This window comes from Sus scrofa, chromosome 9 (assembly GCF_000003025.6).
Source record: "Sus scrofa isolate TJ Tabasco breed Duroc chromosome 9, Sscrofa11.1, whole genome shotgun sequence".
Taxonomy (NCBI): domain Eukaryota; kingdom Metazoa; phylum Chordata; class Mammalia; order Artiodactyla; family Suidae; genus Sus; species Sus scrofa.
Window position 1 is genome coordinate 70666511 of NC_010451.4, and position 20384 is coordinate 70686894.

The 20384-nt window shown below is 41.4% G+C and overlaps 2 protein-coding genes across 3 annotated transcripts in view; both read left to right on the top strand.

The window, feature by feature from the left end:
- LOC110262229 (pituitary tumor-transforming gene 1 protein-interacting protein) overlaps positions 1 to 10967 on the top strand; it is a 136361-nt gene extending 125394 nt beyond the window's left edge. Inside the window, exon 7 of the mRNA XM_021102367.1 lies at positions 10218 to 10967. The gene's annotated coding sequence lies outside the window, so the exon portion shown is untranslated. The remainder of the gene's footprint in view (positions 1 to 10217) is intronic.
- The window catches only part of CDK14 (cyclin dependent kinase 14), a 632242-nt gene continuing 623359 nt past the window's right edge, over positions 11502 to 20384 (top strand). The window contains exons 1-2 of one of the 2 annotated variants that reach the window (XM_021102362.1): positions 11502 to 12201; positions 19345 to 19376. In XM_021102362.1, coding sequence (XP_020958021.1) covers positions 12111 to 12201; positions 19345 to 19376 — 123 coding nt within the window. In that variant the 5' untranslated portion in view covers positions 11502 to 12110. The remainder of the gene's footprint in view (positions 12202 to 19344; positions 19377 to 20384) is intronic. The other variant, XM_021102363.1, reaches the window with a different exon arrangement.

The following is a 20384-nucleotide window of genomic DNA, read 5'->3' on the forward strand; positions in this document are numbered from 1 at the left end:
ATGACACAAAGAATTTCCCAGGCCAGGGATTGAACCCACACAGCAGTAACCCAAACCACAGCAGTGACGATGCTGAGTCTTTAGCTGGTAGGCTGCCAGGGAACTCCAAGATTTAGCTTGTTTTCACTAAACTGTATAATGCCTACCGTATACATGAAACTTTCCATTCCTCATCTTCTCAACAGGCCCATGATTTAACTATATTGCCTTCAGTAGTTACACTGATATGACTTTGTAAACATCTGAGCCAGAGAATACTATGCTATGAATATTTCTTGGTCCTGTACATCTTTTTTTTTTTTTTTTCTTTTGAGTTAATAGCATTCCCCTGTTAACTTGGTTTTGGACTCCATTTTTGCCCCTGCACTGCATATGGAGTTCCTGGTCCATGGATCAAATCCCAGCTGCAGATGTGACCTGCACTGCACTGCAGCAGTGATGGATCCTTTAACCCACTATGCTGGGCTGGGGATCGAACTTACATCTTGGTGCTGCGGAGACGCTGCCGATCATGTTGCACCACAGTGGAAACTCCTTGACTCCAGTTTTGATGTTTGCCTGTTGGAGATTTCAATCTTCACCCCTCTTTCCTTTCTTTGCACATTTGGGCAACCAAGATGAGAAAACCTGTGTAGGTCTTTACCTCTAAGAGCTGATGGGAATTTCAAATAGCGCAGACTTTAGTCTAAGTTAGGGAATTCCCCATCATGCCGCCTCCACCCTTTTACCACAATAAAAGTCAGAAACCACCCCTCAACCTTTGTTATCTTCTCATCAGGCCCCTGCACGAACCTTTTCCCTGCTGGAACCCCCAGCCTAGTGTTAGTACTAAGTATACCTTATTTACGTGCATGGCTAGGGGCATCGTGTCATGTGTCTAGACATCCAGGTAAATTCCTAAGGGAGTGATCATGCTCACCTCTGGGCAGACTGATCCATGGGCTTTCTATATACTTATCATCAATACATCCTCAAACTCCCCCCCCCCCCCCGTTTTAATATGTCTTCCCTCAACATTCTTTAAAGTCCAGTCATTCCATCCATGTCATTTTCTTGGTGATCCTTCTCCAGGGCCTCTGCCCTAATCCAGCCCGTAGATTGGTTGACCTTTAGGCTTCCTTCAGAGCTGTGGTCTTATATTTTCCCTTCACCAGCTCTCTGGCTTTCTCATGTTTCAGAACCCCATTCCCTGGATTCCATTCTCCCTTTTCTTATTTTGGTCGCAAATCCTTTGATGGCTCCCTGAGAAATGGGCCTGTCAGGTGATGCTTTGCCCTTTCATGTCTGAAAAGTCTATATGCTGCCCTCCCACTTAATTAATAATTTGGCCGGGGAACTCTCCATTAGAGAGCATTTCCCTCTGATCTTCTCTAGCATCCAGTGTGGCTGTTGAGAAGTCTGAAGCCGCTTTGGTACTTGATTCTTAGAATTCTGCTTTTCTTTCCTGAAAGGTTTTAGAATATTCTCTTTGTCCACAGGGTTTGCAATGTCATAACATGTCTCAGGGTAGGTTTATTTTCATCCATTGTCTTGGGGGCTCAATAGGCTCTTTCAGTTTGGAAAGCCAGGTCCTTTCCTTCTAGGAAATTTTCTGGAATTGGTTCTTTGATGGTTCCCACTTCCATTTTCTTTTTCTTTTTTTTCTTTTTTCTTCTTCTTCTTCTTCTTTTTTTTTTTTTCCCCATTTTTGGCTGCCCCGAGGCATATGGAGCTCCCAGACTGGGGATCAGAACTAAGCTGAAGCTGCGGTAACACCAGAGTCTTAACCCACTGTGCCAGGCTGGGGATCAAACACGAGACCCAGTGCCCTCAAGACACCACCAATCCCATTGCACCACAGCGGGAGCTCCTCCCTACCATCTTCTCTGTTCTCACTTTCTGAAACTCCCTTTGTTCAGATATTGAACTTCCTGGACTAGTCTGTACCCCTTTTCATCTTTTCTCTTCTTTTCTATGTTTTTGTTTTACTTCCTGGGAAATTTCCTTAATTTTATACTTTAAACCTCCACTTGTAGTTTTCTTTTATAGTATGATATTTTTAATGTCCAAGAGTTCATTTTTACCCTCTGGCTACTACTTTTAAAAGAGTAATAGCATCTGGTTTTTGTTCAATGACTGCAGTATCTTATAATAGTTCACTATCTTTTAAGACATTAATAATAGGTTATTTTTTTCCCTCTGCATAATCTTTACTTTTTCCTCATTGCTTTTTTTGTTAGTTTGTTTTGGCTCTTTCTTATTAGAATAGTCCATCAACTGTGTGGAGATCCTTGGCCATCTGCCCATATCCAGAAGAGAAGCAGTAAAAAGTTTTGGGCAAGCTCAGCTTACACGGTTAGCTTGTCAACTGAGGGTTTCACTGTAGAACAATCTGTTAGTGACAACTATGGGGAGAAAGTGAAGAAAGAAGGCTAGATGTCTTGACAATCAGTTATAAACTTTCAGTAGGTTACCTCTCAGCCTTGCCAACTGCTGGCTTAGGATTCAGCTTTCTTGGGTCTGAGAAATCATTTAACTCTTCATCCATTTTTCCAGCTCCCAAAATTGAGTGGGTGCTGTGTCTTCTTTCATTATCTGTATGCCTTGGACTTACATTTTTTAAAAAAAATCCATTCATTATAGTTTTAGTGGGTTTTCAGGAGGAATAGACACTCCCATGAGTATTGGCTGACATTTCTGAGGGGAATTAAAGCATACACAGTCTTTACTGTATGATTATTAAAGTGTCTACCTTTTGGCCCATGCCGAATTCACCCATCTTATTTTATGTCCATTCCATACTCAGACCACCTTTTTCCTGAATGCACCACATTCCTCCTTTGCCTTCTGGCCCCCATGAGTGCAGATCCCTCTGCCAATAGCTCTTGCTTGCCCCTTGACTGCCTCTATGCATCTTTCAGGTCTCAGTTTAGGTGTGATTGTTCAGAGTGGATGCCTCCGACACTCAGCTTAGGGTGAAATCTCCCCGCCGTTGGGTACCCACAGCACCCGGTGGTCCTTCTTCTATTTTAAACCGGGTCACCTTTTATTTTCCCTCACTAATCTGTAAGCTTTGTGGAGGTAGGGGTTGTGACCAAGCTGCACGTCTTTCACTGCAGTATAGCTAGCTCCTAGCACAGTGCCCAGGATGTAGTAGGTGCTCAACATGCACTGGATGGGTAAATAAATGAAGACAAGTGAAAGGACTTGCTTGTGATAAAGAAAACAGAGCTAGTACTGGAAACTGATTCTCTCAATCCTTTCTGTTCAACTGTGTCAGCCTATCCCTGTTTTCTTGGTTTGTCATTAGAAGAAATCCAAATATACTTGATCAGGGAAAGGAGATAAAGATCCCTTAAATCTGTAAACTACAGATAATCATCTATCTGTAGTTTACAAATAAGGAAGCAGAGGATTGGTGATAGTATACAGGCCATGAGACAATGTTCTAGAACTAAGAATTAGTATCATCTGGCTCCTAATCCTGTTTTATTTCTTATTCATTGAAACACATCTAGAATGTTACCTCTTCAACCTTACGGTCTTTTGTGCTCCATGGATATTTCTGTATTGTCTTCTATATCTGACTTTCATCAAATAACTTCTCAAATAACTTTCATCAAATAACAATCATGTTGCTATTTCAGGGACTAGATCAGTGACTCTCACTTGGTAGAGGTTGTACAAGAATCATCTTGGAAGTAGCAAATAAAATGAAGACTATGGTCCCTGGAGTGATGGATAAATTCTGTTTCTTGCCCTGGTCATTGGTAGCATGTGGCACTTATTTTGTGACAACCCACTGAATTGAATACTTAGATACTTCTCTGTATATTTGTTATCTGTCAATAAAAATTTATTATACATATATAAAAGAATACGGGAGTTCCCACTGTGGCTCAGTGGGTTATAAAACCGACTAGTATCCATGAGGATGCAGGTTCCATCCCTGGCCTTGCTCAGAGCGTTAAAGGATCTAGTGCTGCTGAGAGAGCTGCAGTATTCATCGTAGATGCAGCTGGAACCTGGCATTTCTGTGGCTGTGCCGTAGGCTGGCAGCTGCAGCTCTGATTCGATATCTAGCCTGGGAACTTCCATATGCCTCTGGTGCGGCCCTAAAAAAAGATTAAAAAAAATCATACATAATCATACATACTCTTTCCTCCTCCTGTCCCTCCAGTTCCTGCCTAGAATGTTCTAGAATGGTCCTTTGAAAATGCTACCCAAGTGCTATAGACTGAATATTTGTGTCCCCCTCCCTCCAAAAGCCATACATTGAAAACTGATTCCCAGAAGTTCCCTTGTGGTGTAGCGAGCGGTTTAAGGATCTGGTGTTGTTATAGTTGCAATGCAGCTTGCAACTGCTGTGTGGGTTCGATTCCTGGCCTGGACACTCCCACATGCCGTGAGTATGAAAGGAAAGAAAGAAAGAAAGGAAGGAAGGAAAGAAAGAAAAGAAAGAAAGAAAACTAATTGTGTGACAGTATTTGAAGAGTCTTTGGGAGATGATTTGGTTCTAAGAGTGAAACTCATGTCACGAATGGGATTAGTGCCTTTGTAAAAGAGGCTCCAGGAGTTCCTGTCATGGCTGGCGCAGTGGTAATGAATCTATCTGACCAGTATCAGTGAGGACGCAGGTTCGATCCCTGGCCTCTCACTCAGTGGGTTGAAGATCCAGAGTTGGTGTGAGCTGAGCTATAGGTCGCAGACACGGCTGTGGTGTAGGCTGGCAACTGTAGCTCTGATTTAAATCCTAGCCTGGGAACTTACATATGCTGCAGGTGCAGCCCTAAAAAGTCAAAAAAAAAAAAAAAAAAAAAGCTAAAAAAATAAAAAAGAGACCCCAAAGGGCTCCCTCACCCTTTTGCCAGATGAGAACACAGTGAGAGGTCGGCAATCTCCAACCCAGAAGAGGGTTCTCACCAACACTCAGCCAGGCTGGCACTCTGATCTTGGACTTTTGGCCTCCAGAACTGTGAGAAATTAATTTCTGTCGTTTATAAGCCACCCAGACTATGGTATTTTGTTATAGTAGTGCAAATAGTCTTAGAACACCAAGTAATTTTGATATGACTCATCTTCATAGGTGAATATTAATATTGGATTAGATATTAGCAAAGACCAAATCTGCATTAATCTATTGCTGACACCTACTGCAATGGTTCAACAAGTAATAATTGTAGGATTTTTAGCTCATTTACAAATACCAATTAGAGTAGAAAAGAGCCTCTTTTTCAAAGTCAATTCTACATCTTTTTTTTTTTTTTTTTTTTTTTTTCCTTTTTCAGCTGCACCCATGGCATATGGAAGTTTCCTGGGCCAGGAATTGAATCTAAGCCACAGCTTTGATTTATGCTGTATCCTTAACCCACTGTGCCACAGTGGGAACTCCAATTGTACATATTTTAATACTACATTTTAAATTTCTTCCCGTAAAGTAGGAAAAGGCAAAATACAGTACTGGAGTTTAGAAGTTTTGATTCATCCATTAACCTGTTTGACTTTGCACCCATTCTGTTTCAGAATAGTTCCTTTCTATAAAATAAGGACAATAATAATTATACCTGAAGTATATAAAAAGAAAAATACCATAACATACATTATGCTACAAAAATGCTTTATAAAAGAAAATATTTTGGTAACCAAAGTGTGTCTCAATCTAAAACTGGAATTTGTGTGCTTCTCTTGCGTTCAGTTTCTTGGCATCTCTATGCTCATTTCCTTGTGTAAAATAGTGATAATGATAATGTCTCTTAGAATAGTATGGATTAAAGTAAGACAAAATCATCAATTAATAGCCAATTATAAACCATAAGTTTTTCTAGTTACTTTTTTTTGTCTTTTTGTCTTTTGTCTTTTTAGGGCCGCACCCACAGCATATGGAGATTCCCAGGCTAGAGGTCTAATCAGAGCTGTTGCTGCCAGCCTACGCCACAGCCACATCACCAGATCCGAGCCGAGTCTATGACCTACACTGCAGCTCACGGCAATGCCAGATCCTTAACCCACTAAGCGAGGCCGGGGATTGAACCCAAAACCTAATGGTTCCTAGTCAGATTCGTTTCTGCTGCGCCACTACAGGAACTCCTAGTTACATTTTAAAATTATAAATCATAAGTCATTTTAGCTAGGGAATAAAGTAGGAAAAGGCTGACACCATCAATATAATTATCCTATGGATATTTTTCTGGCTTGTAATCACTTGATTAGAATAAGCACGTGAGGAGTTCTGGTCCGAGGCTCAGTGGTTAACAAACCCAACTAGTAGGCATGAGGATGTCGGTTCAATCCCTTGCCTTGCTCAGTGGACTGGGGATCCGGTGTTGCCATGAGCTGTGGTATAGGTTGCAGACAAGGATCAGATCTTGCATTGCTGTGGCTGTGGTGCAGGTCGGCAACCACAGCTCTGATTCGACCCCTCCATACGCCTCAGGTGCGGCCCTAAAAAGACAAAAGACAAAAAGAAATAGAATAGGCATGTGAATGCAGATAATCTCTCAAGGGCCTTGGGAAGAAAGACTGGGGTGTTTTTAATAGAAAAGCTACATTACTGAATTTAATTGCTCCTAACAGAATTTGTCTGGACTGACCAAAAGTCATACTGTTTTGGTTCACTAAAGTATTAGCTTCTGACCACTTTCACATCTACATCCAGAGTTCAGTTATAGGACTGGCCTCTGAATTTTAATTCTGATGGGTGCAACATAATGCACTGAAATTGATGACAATCATAAATGAGGACTCTCTCAATGACACATCTGTACCGCACACCCAAGAAACATCAAAGGGATGATTAAATGAATTGTATATTAGTTCATAATGGTGATAGATATTTTCCTATATAAACTTGTACAAATTATAGAACAGGAATGAGAGGCCATTATAACACTTAGGCACAGTTTAATAGGAGAGGGGAATTTACTGGTATTTCAGTGCATGCTTGGACCCTGGTAGTTTCTTCAAAACTATCCTGAGCTAATTTGTTGTTTTGTTTCTTTGGCTGTGCCTGCGGAATGTGGAAGTTTCTGGGCCAGGGATCAAACCCATGCCACAGCAGCAACCCAAGCCGCTGCAGTGACACCATCAGATCCTTGACTTGCTGCTCCAGAAGAGAATTCCAGAGCTAATTTATACTTGACATAGTTTGGATGGTTTGGCAACTTCTTTGTTCTTCCTACAGTCATCCACAAGTAGTTTACTTTACTTATGTCCCTAGGTGTCTTAAAATAGATGATGAAAAATATAAAATTACCTACAAAACAATTAGACAAATATAGGTCTTATTCCTAAATAAGCTGGGAGGTTTGATGATTCCTGTAAAAGTGAAAATTATTTGAATCATGACTACCTAGGCAATGGGCACCTGATAAAATAAGGAGGGGGAGAGGTAGGAGAGCTTCCATTTACGTGTCCACAGCAGTGACAACACCAGATCCTTAACCCACTGAGCCACCAGGGAACTCTTCCCTCCCCTTTCTGATTTTAATTTTCTCTTTGTCAAAAAAACAACAACAACAACAACAACAAAAAAGAACCCTTAAGACTTGGAATTATCCAAAGGTTGGAGCATAAAAGTCGGTAACAAGGAGTTCCCACATAGCACAGTGGGTTAAGGATCCAGTGTTGTCACTGCAGCTGCTCTAGTGGCTGCTGTGGCTTGGGTTTGATCCCTGGCCCAGGAACTACCACATACCGATGGAGCAGCCAGAAAAAAAAAAAAGTTGCTGACAAGAGGTTTGCATTCCATGTACCAGTTTCACTGTTGACTCACTGGGAACTTGGTATAGGTCCCCTAACGTACTACTACTTTGGTTTCCGGATGTGTTCAAAAAAGAAGGATAATATCTGATTCTAAAAATAATTAACTAGAGTAACAGAGTTCTAAGAGGGTATTTAATTACGTAAGTTTCCACCACTTAATAATTATACTCAACTGTAGTCTTAATCTTTAGCTATCTACACTTAAGCTAAATTCTAAAATTTTACATTACTAAACATGTGTTTTCTCTTAACTTCACTTTCCAACTCTAGTTCCTACATACTTGGCATTCTTATTTCATGGATTTCTTTTCTCTGACAATACCTTTATTTATTTATTTATTTATTTTGGCTTTTTAGGGCTGCACCTGCGGCATATGGAGGTTCCCAGGCTAGAGGTCTAATCAGAGCTACAGCTGCCAGCCTATACCACAGCCACAGCAACATCAGATCTGAGTTGCCTCTGTGATCTACACCGCAGCTCACAGCAACGCTGGATCCTTAACCCACTGAGCGAGGCCAGGGATTGAACCCAAAACCTAATAGTTTCTAGTCAGATTTGTTTCTGCTGCACCATGACGGGAACTCCTGATAATATCTTTTGATACTGTTTTAGGTCAGTAAATCTGCTTCTGCTTTGCTGATGCTTTAGAGATTCTAATCAAATTCAATAGGAATTCCTGTTGTGGCTCAGGGTAACAAACCCAGGAGGATGCGTTTTTGATTACTGGCCTTGCTTGCTGGGTTAAGGGTCCGGTGTTGCCATGAGCTGTGGTGCAGTTCGAAGTCGTGGCTTGAATCAAGCATTGCTAAGGCTGTAGTGTAGGCCGGCAGGTGCAGCTGATTCAACCCCTAGCCTGGGAACTTCCATGTGCCGTGGGTGTGGCCCTAAAAAGCAGAAAAAAACCCAAAAAACTCTATATTTCATCTCATTTGGATTAGGATTTATTCCCTAAAAATTTACTGCCAGCATATTAGCCTGCTATTTTTCTTATATGGGCAGGATCCATTCATAATAAAAGCATAATCCATGTATAACATTACTAGAAATAATGTATCTTAAATTTCACACAAATTTTGTCAGTGGATCTTTATCTCTGTCTTATTTGTGTGTTAATTACTCTTCATTAATGTAGCCCAGGTTTGAGCAGCTGGGAGAGGAGAAATTTTATCATTTAACTTCGAATCAGAATTTTGCAGTTATGGATGACCTTAGAGGTCAGATAGTTCAAGACCATCGTTTTATAGATAAGGAGGTGGGTAAGGCCACACAACACTTGGTGACAGAGTAGGGACGAGAACCCAGGAGTCCTGGGTCTCCACAGCCACTGCTGCTATTACTCCAGGCCTAATTAATACTCACACATGCTTTAATTGATGAATTAAGGTCAACCCAGGCTGGGTTCAGCCCCACAGTAAGCTTATCTGTTTATATGCAGGCACTGCACCTTTAATTCAGGCCAGCCAAAACTATAACCTTGTGAACCAGAAGTTCAAATGGAGAACTGGCACAGATCCATCCTCCCACTGAAAATACATATGCCACACAGATGCTGGATAGTCATCTTTGTTTCTGAGGACAACATGTTACTTCTCAGTGGCAGCAATACATTGTATGCAAATGCAAAACAAATAACTACATAAAGAGTTGAATACTACAACATAAGTGCGCATATCTTAAAAGCATCCAGTTAAATATTTCCTTTTTTGCATCACAGTTTCTTGCAAAATTAGCCATTTTAATTTATAACCAACAAAGGCATAAGCATATAATGGAAATTTGGTTATTCATAATTGCCAGGGCTTACTTGGTCTGCTACTAACAACTATTTCTTCTGCAAGGTATACCATTGTAATTACGTGAAATTTTTCTGGAATCGGATAAAAATGAAATAAATATTATGCTTGTTTTAAATTACTATTTTTATTATAAAAGTAATGACTTTTGGGGGGGAAACATTCAAAGTATACTTAAAGGTACAAAGTACAAAGAAAATGTTTTCTCTATTCTGTATATGCACACTTACATTTTTTTCCAGAAATTTTCTAAGTATATAGAAACATACATATGTCTATACATAAGCTTTTTCTTATACACATGGAAATGGGCTAATGGTAAATATGCTTTTTTCATTTACTTTAGACATATTTATACACCAATACATATTGATCTATGTCACTTAAAAATATTTACCTACTCTACCTTTGTATGCATATACTATAATTTATTTAAGCAGAAGTCGATCTTTTAAAAAGTGAATAATATTAAATATTAGGAAGTTGAAACAGAGAATATATATATTCCCCCCAACCCAAAACAACCCAAAACAGCCATTGTCAGAGTTAATAATAGAATAGGACAGCTGCAGATGAATAGTTGTCAAATTTCATTCAATTAATAACTATGTCTTCATCTTTGTTTACTGATAGGTAGAACCCATCAGTATTTTGATTGATTGCATTTGTCTTTTCATTCACAGCTGCTGCTAACTTTCTCCCCTGCGAATCTGAGGAAGTGGTAAAAGTCTAACTTTTTCCTGTCTGAGGCCACACTTGGGGCTGTCAGTAATTCTAGATATGGTCACTGGGACCCAATATCCTGGCATTTTAACTCATACTGACTTTCTTTGCGAAGTCCCCACCCTCCACTCCCTACTTGTCTTGATTTCCTGTCTTTTCTCAGCCACCGTCTATCAAGACCCTATGATGTGCTCAGGGCAGGGCAGAACAAATCCAAGTGTTCTACCTCACAATTTAAGGAAGGCAAAGGGCTAGTTTTTATTTTCAGATAAAAATCTATTAATAAAACATAAGCTCCCCCAAAATTCCTTTAAACCAAAAAGCATTGTCACAGGCTCCCAAGCTCTTATTACTTACACAGCCAGATGACTCAAGATGACTACATTTCTATTCATAAGGAGTTTGCTGGCCCCCAGTCAACACATTCAGGCCGTCCCCCACCTTCCTTCAGTCTCCCCTGGGAGACTGTCTTGGAGGCTTGGCTCCTTGTACCACGTTTAAGCAGAATAAAGACGGTGTGTGTTTGCTGCTGAAACTGTACCTTCTGGGGTTTTATAAAGCCGCCCCCCTCCCCCCCCGCCAACATCCTTTTTAAAGTTCCTTTTTTTGGGGTGGGGGAAGAAGAGGTCACAGTATTTTTGGCCTCAAAGGCTTCCAATTTAGAAGAAGGCCTTCTGTTTGCAATTTATTACAAAACTAAGTATCCATATCATAAATCAGTTACAACTACATCGCTGTCTGTCATTCCTGTGTGGCAGAGAGATGAAGGAAACAGCACTAGCCCTGCCTGAGAGTTAGAGATGCTTGTGCACCGGACTCTTCTAAAGAAACGCCTCCCCCTCTCCCCCGTCCCTTTAGATCTTTCACCTAACAGTTTCCTCGGCAAAACTGAAGAACAAAAAGTCACCATCAAACCTGAGTGCACCCTGGGGGCCCTTCCACTGCCCCGACCCGGAGGCAGCGGTCTCGGCCGAATCCCACCCGCCCACCCCCTTTCCGCGCTCTCTCCACACGCGATCGTGGCAACGAGAAAAGCCACTAAGATAAACGATCGATAGATTCGGCCTCCTTTAGAGGCGTCCCCCCAAAGCGAGACTGGGGTCCCCAGAGACGGCCGGCTCTCGGCCTTGCTGGTTCGCCGTGCTCCGCGATCCTGGAGCGCGCGGGCGGGGCGGACAGCTAGGGGCGGAACGCGGGGGCGGCCGAGCGGGGGCGCGAGGGGGCGGGGAGGGCGGCTGAAGACGCGGGCTCCGGGCGGGGCGCTGAGGTCGTGCGGGGGTCCAGCGCCTGGGGGCCTTGGCCGAAGGGAAGGCGGGGCGTGGGCGGCGGCGGCGGGCGGCGGCGGGGAGGGGCGTGGAGGGCAGGGCGGCTGGTGGTTCCGCGCCACGGCTTTTTCTCCCGAGCTCAGGGAACTCGGGGCTGAGAACTTGTCCCCGTCCGCGCCCCGCGCACTCGGCAACCCCCGACTCCCGCACCTTGTCCCCGGCCCGCCCTCGGCCCGCCTCCGCCCGCGCCAACCCCCCCTGCCAGCCGCCGGCCGCGCTCCTCTCGGGTACAAAGGAGGGAAAATGAGCGGGGCGGCGGCAGCGCTGCGCGGGGCCACTACGGCGGCGGCTATCGCTGCCGCCCGCGGCACCACGTAGACCGCCTCCGCCCGCCCAGCCGCGGCCCAGGCCGGAGCGGAGCCAGCCCTGCGCCTCCCCAGCCCAGCGCTTTGCCTCGCGGCCGCAGGAGGAGGAGGAGGAGGTGGAGGAGGAGGAGGCGCCGCCTTCCCAGCGCCGCGCGCCCTAGCTGTTGTCTGCGCTCCGCTCTGGACCATTTTGGGGAAGTTGCCCAAACCCCGCGTCGCCCAGATGTGCGACCTCATTGAGCCGCAGCCGGCCGAGAAGATCGGCAAGATGAAGAAGTTGCGGAGAACTTTGTCGGATAGTTTCAGCCGCATTGGTGAGTAGAGTGCTGTCTGGGGCACCCGGCCGGTCGGCCCCGCGCTTCGGGCGCTAGCACTGCTGGGGCCACCCGGGACTGAGGTGGGGTGCGCTGCGCGCGGAGGTGGAGGGAGCAGTGCCCGGGACCTGGGGGAGGGCGACGACAAGAAGGAGAGACACCCTTGTCCCTCGGCATCCGAGGGTTCATGCGTGCATGGTCTTAAGCCTACAATTTGGGTTCCCTCTCCCGGCCGCTAGCGCTCCTCCGTCTTTCGCGACCGCGGGGGGCAAACGAGGGGAGGCCCCCCCCCCCCCGCCCGCTGCTCACCCGGCTGCGCGGCCGCTTGGGTCACTTTCTTATTTTATTTTTATTTTTATTTTGCGCACAGGCTTTGGCGTTGGGTGTTCAGTCAATAATTTAGCTTTGGAAATTGGAGAAATGTTGAGTTTGTACCTTGGCATTGTTTAATACATCCAATCTAAAGAGAAGTGGGACAGATACCTTGGGACCTTTTGTTCGGTACTTCAGGTCCTCGAAAGCGAGATTTGGATGTTCAGTCCCGAGCTCTCTGAATCCTTCCGTCTCTGCAGAGACGTGCGCGCTGTGAACTTGTCTGAACATTGAGCAATAAGTCTCCCAAACTTCTTTCATTTACTAGAGCTCCAGGGCTATTGTCTTTAAATCAACCAACCAATTGACCGACAAATAGACGGCCGAGAAATGTTTAGGACATTTAGGAATAAATCCATGTCACAAATGGGGTGACAACAGTGTCACGTGGAACGGGTTAGTCATATTTCTAGGGTTGGCCACAAAACCCCTTTTTATCCTTAACACGGTAGCTCCTTCCTCTAAGAACTTTCATTTCTACAAGTAACTGCTTTCAGCAAGAGGATCTTACAAGTACTAAAAATAACCCTTGGAGTCCCTAAGAAGCCTCTAGCCTTTGTTTCACTTGTTTAACATGTCATCCATGTTAATGAAGGTGTTAATGAAAATTAAGCATCAGGTGCTTAATTCCTTAAAGTAAAACCCTGGATTGCATATGAGTATTGTCATTCTTCCATCCATTCATTTAAAAATCAGTGCCTCTAAAATATGCATTCTTCATAGTACAGTCAAAAAATTGTTTAGCCTAGTTTTCTTTGTTGGCTTTTAACTTAAAATTTCATATTGGCATACATAATCTTTTTAATGAAGACTGTAAAATTATGGTGTGAAATCAATATTTAGTCCTGGTTTTATTTATTTCATTTATTGGATATTTGCAGTTTTATGAGTTGGAGTTAGGGATGGCTTTGAAGAGGCCCTGCATTTAAATGAAGTTTTAAGCCAAGGAGAGTGTGAGAGAACAAGGTGTTGAGGGCATTATGAAGGAGGATGTTTCAGGGCCCCTCTTCTTCCCCAAACCATCACAGAGGCAGGTCCTGGAGACCATTAAGCCCTGTTCAAAAAGGCATTAACTATATGTATTTACTAATGCTAATAACTCTGTTGGAGCCCTTCCAGTTTTGTGTTAAATAATTCATTGCAATTGAGTCTCAGTAAGGAACCAAGGACATTGATATAAAAATTCCTTATGCTTAAATCATTTCAAGGTTTTGATCGACAATCAGTAAAATTGGGATTAACTACAATGCTGGCAAATGGGTTATTATAGTTAATTGGATTTTCTAGCTTATAGAGATTTAGTGATGTGAAACTCCTTTTGATTCTAGCCCTTGTTAAAATGTCTTCTAAGATCTAGTACATTTAACTTCCTCCTTTCAGACACAGTACAGTGCTGTGAACAGAACTGATTATTTCTTGTCTTGGTAGAGGGTCATGATTCTGAACAGCAAATCTGAGTCTGGAATACTGTAAAAGGAGATAGGTTTGGGTGATTATGATTGTATACCAAATTCAAGGCATTTATTAAATATAGCATTACAGAAAATGTCTTTATTATCTGTGTATTTTTTGAAGTTTTACTTGCAAAATCAAGAAGCAGTTAAATCAATATGATTATTTAAGGATTTTTAAGGTGACAGAGGCCATGGGATTGAAGCTGTCCTATAGGATTACTGTAGTGCAGAGATTAAGGGTGTGGGCTGTGTGTCAGATGGCTGGGATTGCCACTGTTGCTACCTGAGTGACCTTGGACAAGTCCCTCACCTTCTGAACCTCAGTTTTCTCAAGTCAGTTTTGTTATTGGCACTTAGTTAAATAATGTGTGTGTTGTCCTGTGTTGTATGGAATAAAGACTCAATAGACATTCCTAATGTATTATTATTATTATTAGTGATTACACAGTGCTGACATAATGGATCTTCTAGGTGGAAAGTGAGGGAAATAAGAGAAGTGTCCACTGACTTTACAGTATAGCTAACCTGAAAGCAGGGCGGATTTTGGAATTAGGCTGTTCTGGGTTTAATCCCATCCTGCCACCCCCTTGCTCTTTGCCTTGGGCAACTGACAGAAGAGTCCTTATCTGTCAATTTTCTTAAAGTTGTTGTGAAGATTAGATGGGATAAAATGTCTGGTGCTGTATTTGTCACATGGTGAAGATCAGTACTGGAGGCTGTTATTATTTCTTCTGCCTCTCTGTTTATCTCCTGTCTTCTTCCTTTCTTCATTGGTACTTCAGGAGGAGATCAAAGAGTGAATGGCTTATTCCTGTTGAATAATCCAACATCTCAATATATTCATTCCCTGTAACCAGCTTTTGGAATAAACCATGGCTTTTGGAATAAACATACTGACTTTGTTTTGACTTTTAAATTAATGACCCAAAAGCATAGTTAGTGATACGGTAAAATACATAGTATCATTGCTTAGCCATGAGAAATCAGTAACCATTCATCTACAGAAAATGAGGACAATTTTTGAAAGTCCATTAATTTTAATATCCATTAATTATAGATTAATAATCAATTATAAAAGATTAATATTAATTCTGACTATGTAAAAGCAACAGTGCTAATGTTTAGTTTACTCACACATGAAAGATCATGCCAATTATGTCACTGTCCACCCCAGATACAGCTAATCTGAGATTACTGTATTATAAAAGGTCTAGTAAAACACATTGGTTTTCAAGCTATAGCACTTAATTTACGACCTCTGCCAGGGAATGACTATAGTACAGTTATGGTTCTTTTCTAAGATGGGGGTAATTGAATTTCAAAGTCATCCATTGATTTCAGTGTATTTATGGTATTCTGCTAAATAGTGTCATTCTGTTCACTTATTGGGAATTGCTATAGTTGTCTCATTTTTTTTTTTAATTTAGGTTAGCAAAAACAAAGACAAATGGGAACTTAATTGTTTAAAGAGCTTATGTTAAAATCCACTTCCGCTTTTATTTCCTTGTTTCTTTTTTATTTTTGAAAGATTGCCTAGAAGGAGAAAGGCTTTCTGTGATATCCAGTGTAAGATTAAGGTCAAATTGACATTTATTCATATTCATTTGAATATATTTCTTCACACTTCATTGGATTATCTCCTTGAGAAAGGAAGTTTATTCTTTGTAATATCTGAGATGAACCCCATGTTTACCAATTTTTTTAAAAGATGCAGTTTGTGAGAGAACTGACTAAAAGGAAGAGGCTGTGGTTACACTGAATTTTGGGGTTCCCTTGTACTGTAAGAGTGTAAGTTTAGAGTCCAGGTGTCACCTGATAAATCCATTCTGTCACAAAGAAGAAATGTAAAGTTAAAAGTTCAGATGCAGAATTTAACTATTGTACCATATCCTTTCCCAGTGCGATTTCAGAAGACTTTAATTTGCAAACTGTGAAATGGAATTTGTATCTATGATTCTTTCATAAGAGAGAATAGTGCATGGTTTGCATATATCAACACTTTAGTGTAAATCAAAATATAACATGCTTTGCCTTTAAAGTCCCGCTCTTAATTTGGCGACTAATTATCAAGTACTTCCCTCTGTGCTTGTATGTGCACAGATATTGTACTGGTGTTTAGATTTGTTGACCATCGTGACTAGTCCCTGCCCTCAAAGTCGTGAAGAGAAGACAGATCAATGAATGGGCATTGACAAATTCTACCATGAAGATTAGCATAATTTGCTGTTAGAGAACATAGAAGGGCTACCACTTAAGCCTTGGTGAGATCATGGGAAGCTTTTTAGAGGGAGCAATATCTGAGCAGAGAACTGAATAGAATAGCTCATTATCTTAAATGGTTTAATATATGCCCCTTTGTTAACCCAGAAAAATGCAATATACTTGTTTTTCCATGATATCCTTGAAGACAATTGTGGGTGTGCATTTCCATGAATGATTAATGACAATCAAGGAATGTAATCAATAATAAGATATTGTATGCTTGTTTAGGTTAGAGTTTATTCATCAATGACCTGATAAATATTTGGCAAAGACATCTTTAATTGGCCTTTGTTGTTACCATTAATTGCTGTTCAGGGCAAGGATTCAGTATTTAAAAGAAACTGTTCAAGATGTCAACCTGGTAATGATGGGTTTCAATGAAACTCTTAAAATATTCTCCCCTGTAATGTCCTGGACTTGAGGATAGTATTCAGGGAAGATGATCTGGTTTCCTGCTCCTTATATCTTAGAAAATACACCTGCAATTCCCCTTCTGTTTCTTTCTTTTATTTCTATCTATAAATCCTACCCTTTTATCCAGAATGTTGGAGGAATTGGCAGGACCTAGGTGGCCAGAAGGAAATAGTCCTGTCTAGGTGTTTAAAGGCATTCTGGTTTCTGCTCTTTTCATCTCTTAATTTGAGGGTCTTCATTCCATGTTTGTGGTTCCCTAAGTGTCAACTATAGTTCTTATTGGATGCTTTGCTTTAGAAAACCAGGGCTAAATTTTCAGAACTTTCATCATGTCCCAGGTAAAGAAAGATATATTTGTTTGTGCTATGGATGATAAGCTTGCAGCTGTCACTTTGCATCTGCCATGGAAACAATATGTGTTTTACATTAATCTTTGTTAAATGGGTAAGCTATGAGGCTGTACAGTAATTGACTTTGTATTTGAAATCAATTGAGCTAATCACTTCTTTTTTTTTTTTTTTTCTTTTTTCTTTTTTGCTCTTTAGGGGCACACCTGTGGCATATGGATGTTCCCAGGCTAGGGGTTGAATTGGAGCTGCAGTTGCTGGCCTACACCACAGCCACAGGAATGCCAGAACTGAGCTGTGTCTGTGACCTACACCACAGCTCAGCGCCATGCTGGGCCCTTAACATACTGAGTGAGGCCAGGGATCAAACCTGCATCCCAGTGGACACTAGTCGGGTTTGTTACTGCTGAGCCGCAACAGGAACTCCAAGCTAATAATTTCTTATTCCCCTCCCCCACAAAAATTGTCTTTTTAGGAAGGAGGAACTTGTCTGTATTACCTAGGTCACTAATATTTTATAAAGTCAAGTATATTAATGAAAGGACACACCTTGGGTTGAGAAAGTGAGGGGTATAATCTAGAAACATTGTTAACTGATATTAAAAGAAAGCCTTGAGATTAGACGTTTTACATTGTGATTTAAAAATGTCATTGTTGGAGTTCCCGTTGTGGCTAAGCGATTAACCAATCTGATTAGTATCCATGAGGATGAGGGTTCGATCTCTGGCCTTGCTCAGTGGGTTAAGGATCTGGCGTTGCCATGAGCTGTGGTGTAGGTTGCACACTCAGCTTGAATCTGGCATTGCTGTGGCTGTGGTGTAGGCTGGCAGCTGTGGCTCAGATTCGACCCCTAGCATGGGAACCTCCATATGCCATGGGTGTTGTCCTAAAAAGGACAAAAAAGTCATTGTTAGAAATCATCTGGAATCTTATATCTTTTTATCAAAATACGTTATTTTAGATTTAATGTAATTTAAGTCCAATATATAATATAATATGCATGAGTCGTTGAATGCAAGATAAGCCATTTGAGACTGAGACAGAGGTCTGCTTTTTATTTTCCGTTCAGATGAAATGGTTCTCTAATAAAGGAAGTAGAAAAAACAATGACAAGATCAGTTTCTCAGGAAAAAGGGGAAGACTAAGAGTTAAACTTTGAGAAACACTTTATCTTTGCCAACCTGTCTTCATCTGCTGTAACTTATCACCAAAACCACAGACTTCTTGATGTTTTAAAAAGATAGAGTATGAAATGGAGAAAAGAACTTTTGCAAGATTGCTAGACTGTATAATGTAAGCTTTGATATGATGGCTTCAAAGCTTTTAGGGACAGGACTTCTCACGTAGCTTAAATTGCCAAAACAATTTGCTTTCCAGTGCTTGGGTCAGAACATGGCTTTCCAAGTAAGAGCTACTACCCAGGCACTTCTACTCTGAATAGAACTGTCCAGGATAGACCAGAAGGCACCTATGCTCAATTCTGTACATCTGAAACATTTCTCCAACTCATGATTTCAGCAAAATTCACTTCTTTGTGCATTCTCCGTAATATGAAACATCCCAAATAATTGTAGGATTTAAGGAGCTAGGTGTTTGCTAACTATGCATGACATACTTCTCTTTCTGTTTTGAGTAATATTTCAGTTCTGAAGCCATGAATGTTTAAAATAAATTTCAAGTATCTGCTGGTTCTTATAAAATACCCTGAATGTATTGTTTCCTTTGGTGATACTTTGTTACGAAAGTTTTAATGTTGAAAATGTTTGAATTATGTTTCTGCAGTTCTTATTTTACATGCTTGATCTTTCGTCATTGTACTTAAACTTCTCTCAGTATGAAAATCTCATCCTGGTGGTACCATGCAGAGTGGGTGTCTCCCTGACAACTTGTGTGGGAGGTCCATCCACCAGGCATAGTGATAGACAAACACACACCAGAAGTTTGAGGGGAAATTTCTTTAAGGTTACTTTTTGATTCTTTCATGATTTCTTTAAAATGTTTTCCCACCAAAAAAGACAGAGGAAAGATATGCATATTTCTTTTCCATTGTTGGGAGGGTAGTTCCATTTACATATTTATGAAAGTGTTTCACAAAGATGCGTGCTGTGCAACTCTCTCATTTGCAGTTTTTATATTTGTATCATAACATTGTTATTCAGGTTGGGGTACGGTTTTACTTTCTGAAATGAAAACACCATACTGCTTTGTTTTTTTTCCTGTTTTCTAGGACTTAGATACTTGGTCTCTTTGAGATGTTTCACAATAACTGTTTCCTTTCCCTTTTTACTTTATAGCTTTGAAGAAAGATGACACCACATTCGATGAGGTAGGTTGAATTTCTTTATCTAATGTTAGATGTATTTAATTACTGCTGCGTAAAGTCAGTAGGTGTCAACTTTGCACTTAGAAACAATCAAAAATGCCATAAAAAACAAACCAAAAAAAACCATGACGGCATCTCTTTAGTTACATTCTGTTATTTTCCAGTTTTTAAATAACCACTCAAATTGAATTCTGACATCCATCAACAGAAATGCGTCTTTTGGAATTGATAAAGAAGACACTGGCAGGCCTTTATGTTGTTGCTTTCTTGATGGTGGTAGTGCTGGGGAAACCCCTTGTGATGTGTGTGCTTAGGGCGAATCTGGAGTTGTCAGCAAGTTGGGCTCCATGGCTCCCTTGCAGCCACCCCCCCAATCAGGGTGTGATGCGACATTGACACCATGTATTGTCTGTCAGACTCCCAAAGGAGGAGCTGACTTTTCCTGTTCTAGTTTTCCTATTCTTTGTATATCAAATCTGTCTTTATATCCTTGCCACAAAGTAGCAAAAAAGCCTGTTCAAGTTAGGCTGAGGGTTCATAATTAATAGCATAATTCATAGCATTCTGAATGTGATTTTTATCTTGCACTGTTTCTTGAGTTTTTGGTAATATGAGTGGTTATCTCCAGAGAAATAATGTGTTTACAGAGTGTTCTCAAGAGTGATGTAGAGTGAAGTGTTTCGTTGTCACCATCCAAAGCCACAGTCATTGATCTGTGTCGTTAACTGGGCCACGTGTGTGTGTGTGTGTGTGTGTGTGTGTGTATTGCATGTTTATACATAAATGCACATGTATCTACGCTTAATCCTATAGCCCAGTGAAAGCTTAGATTACTTTGGTTGTGGTTGATTTGTTTTAACAGTTGCAGATTCCATGATATATGCTGTTTGAGCTCCCTCTGCTGTGGTGCCTCAGAGAGGAAAGGACATTTGTACTCATGCGAAGTCCCCGTGGCCATGTGGTTGGCTGTGGTATGGGCCGGAGCACTCATGGGGAACCTGTTCCAGACGG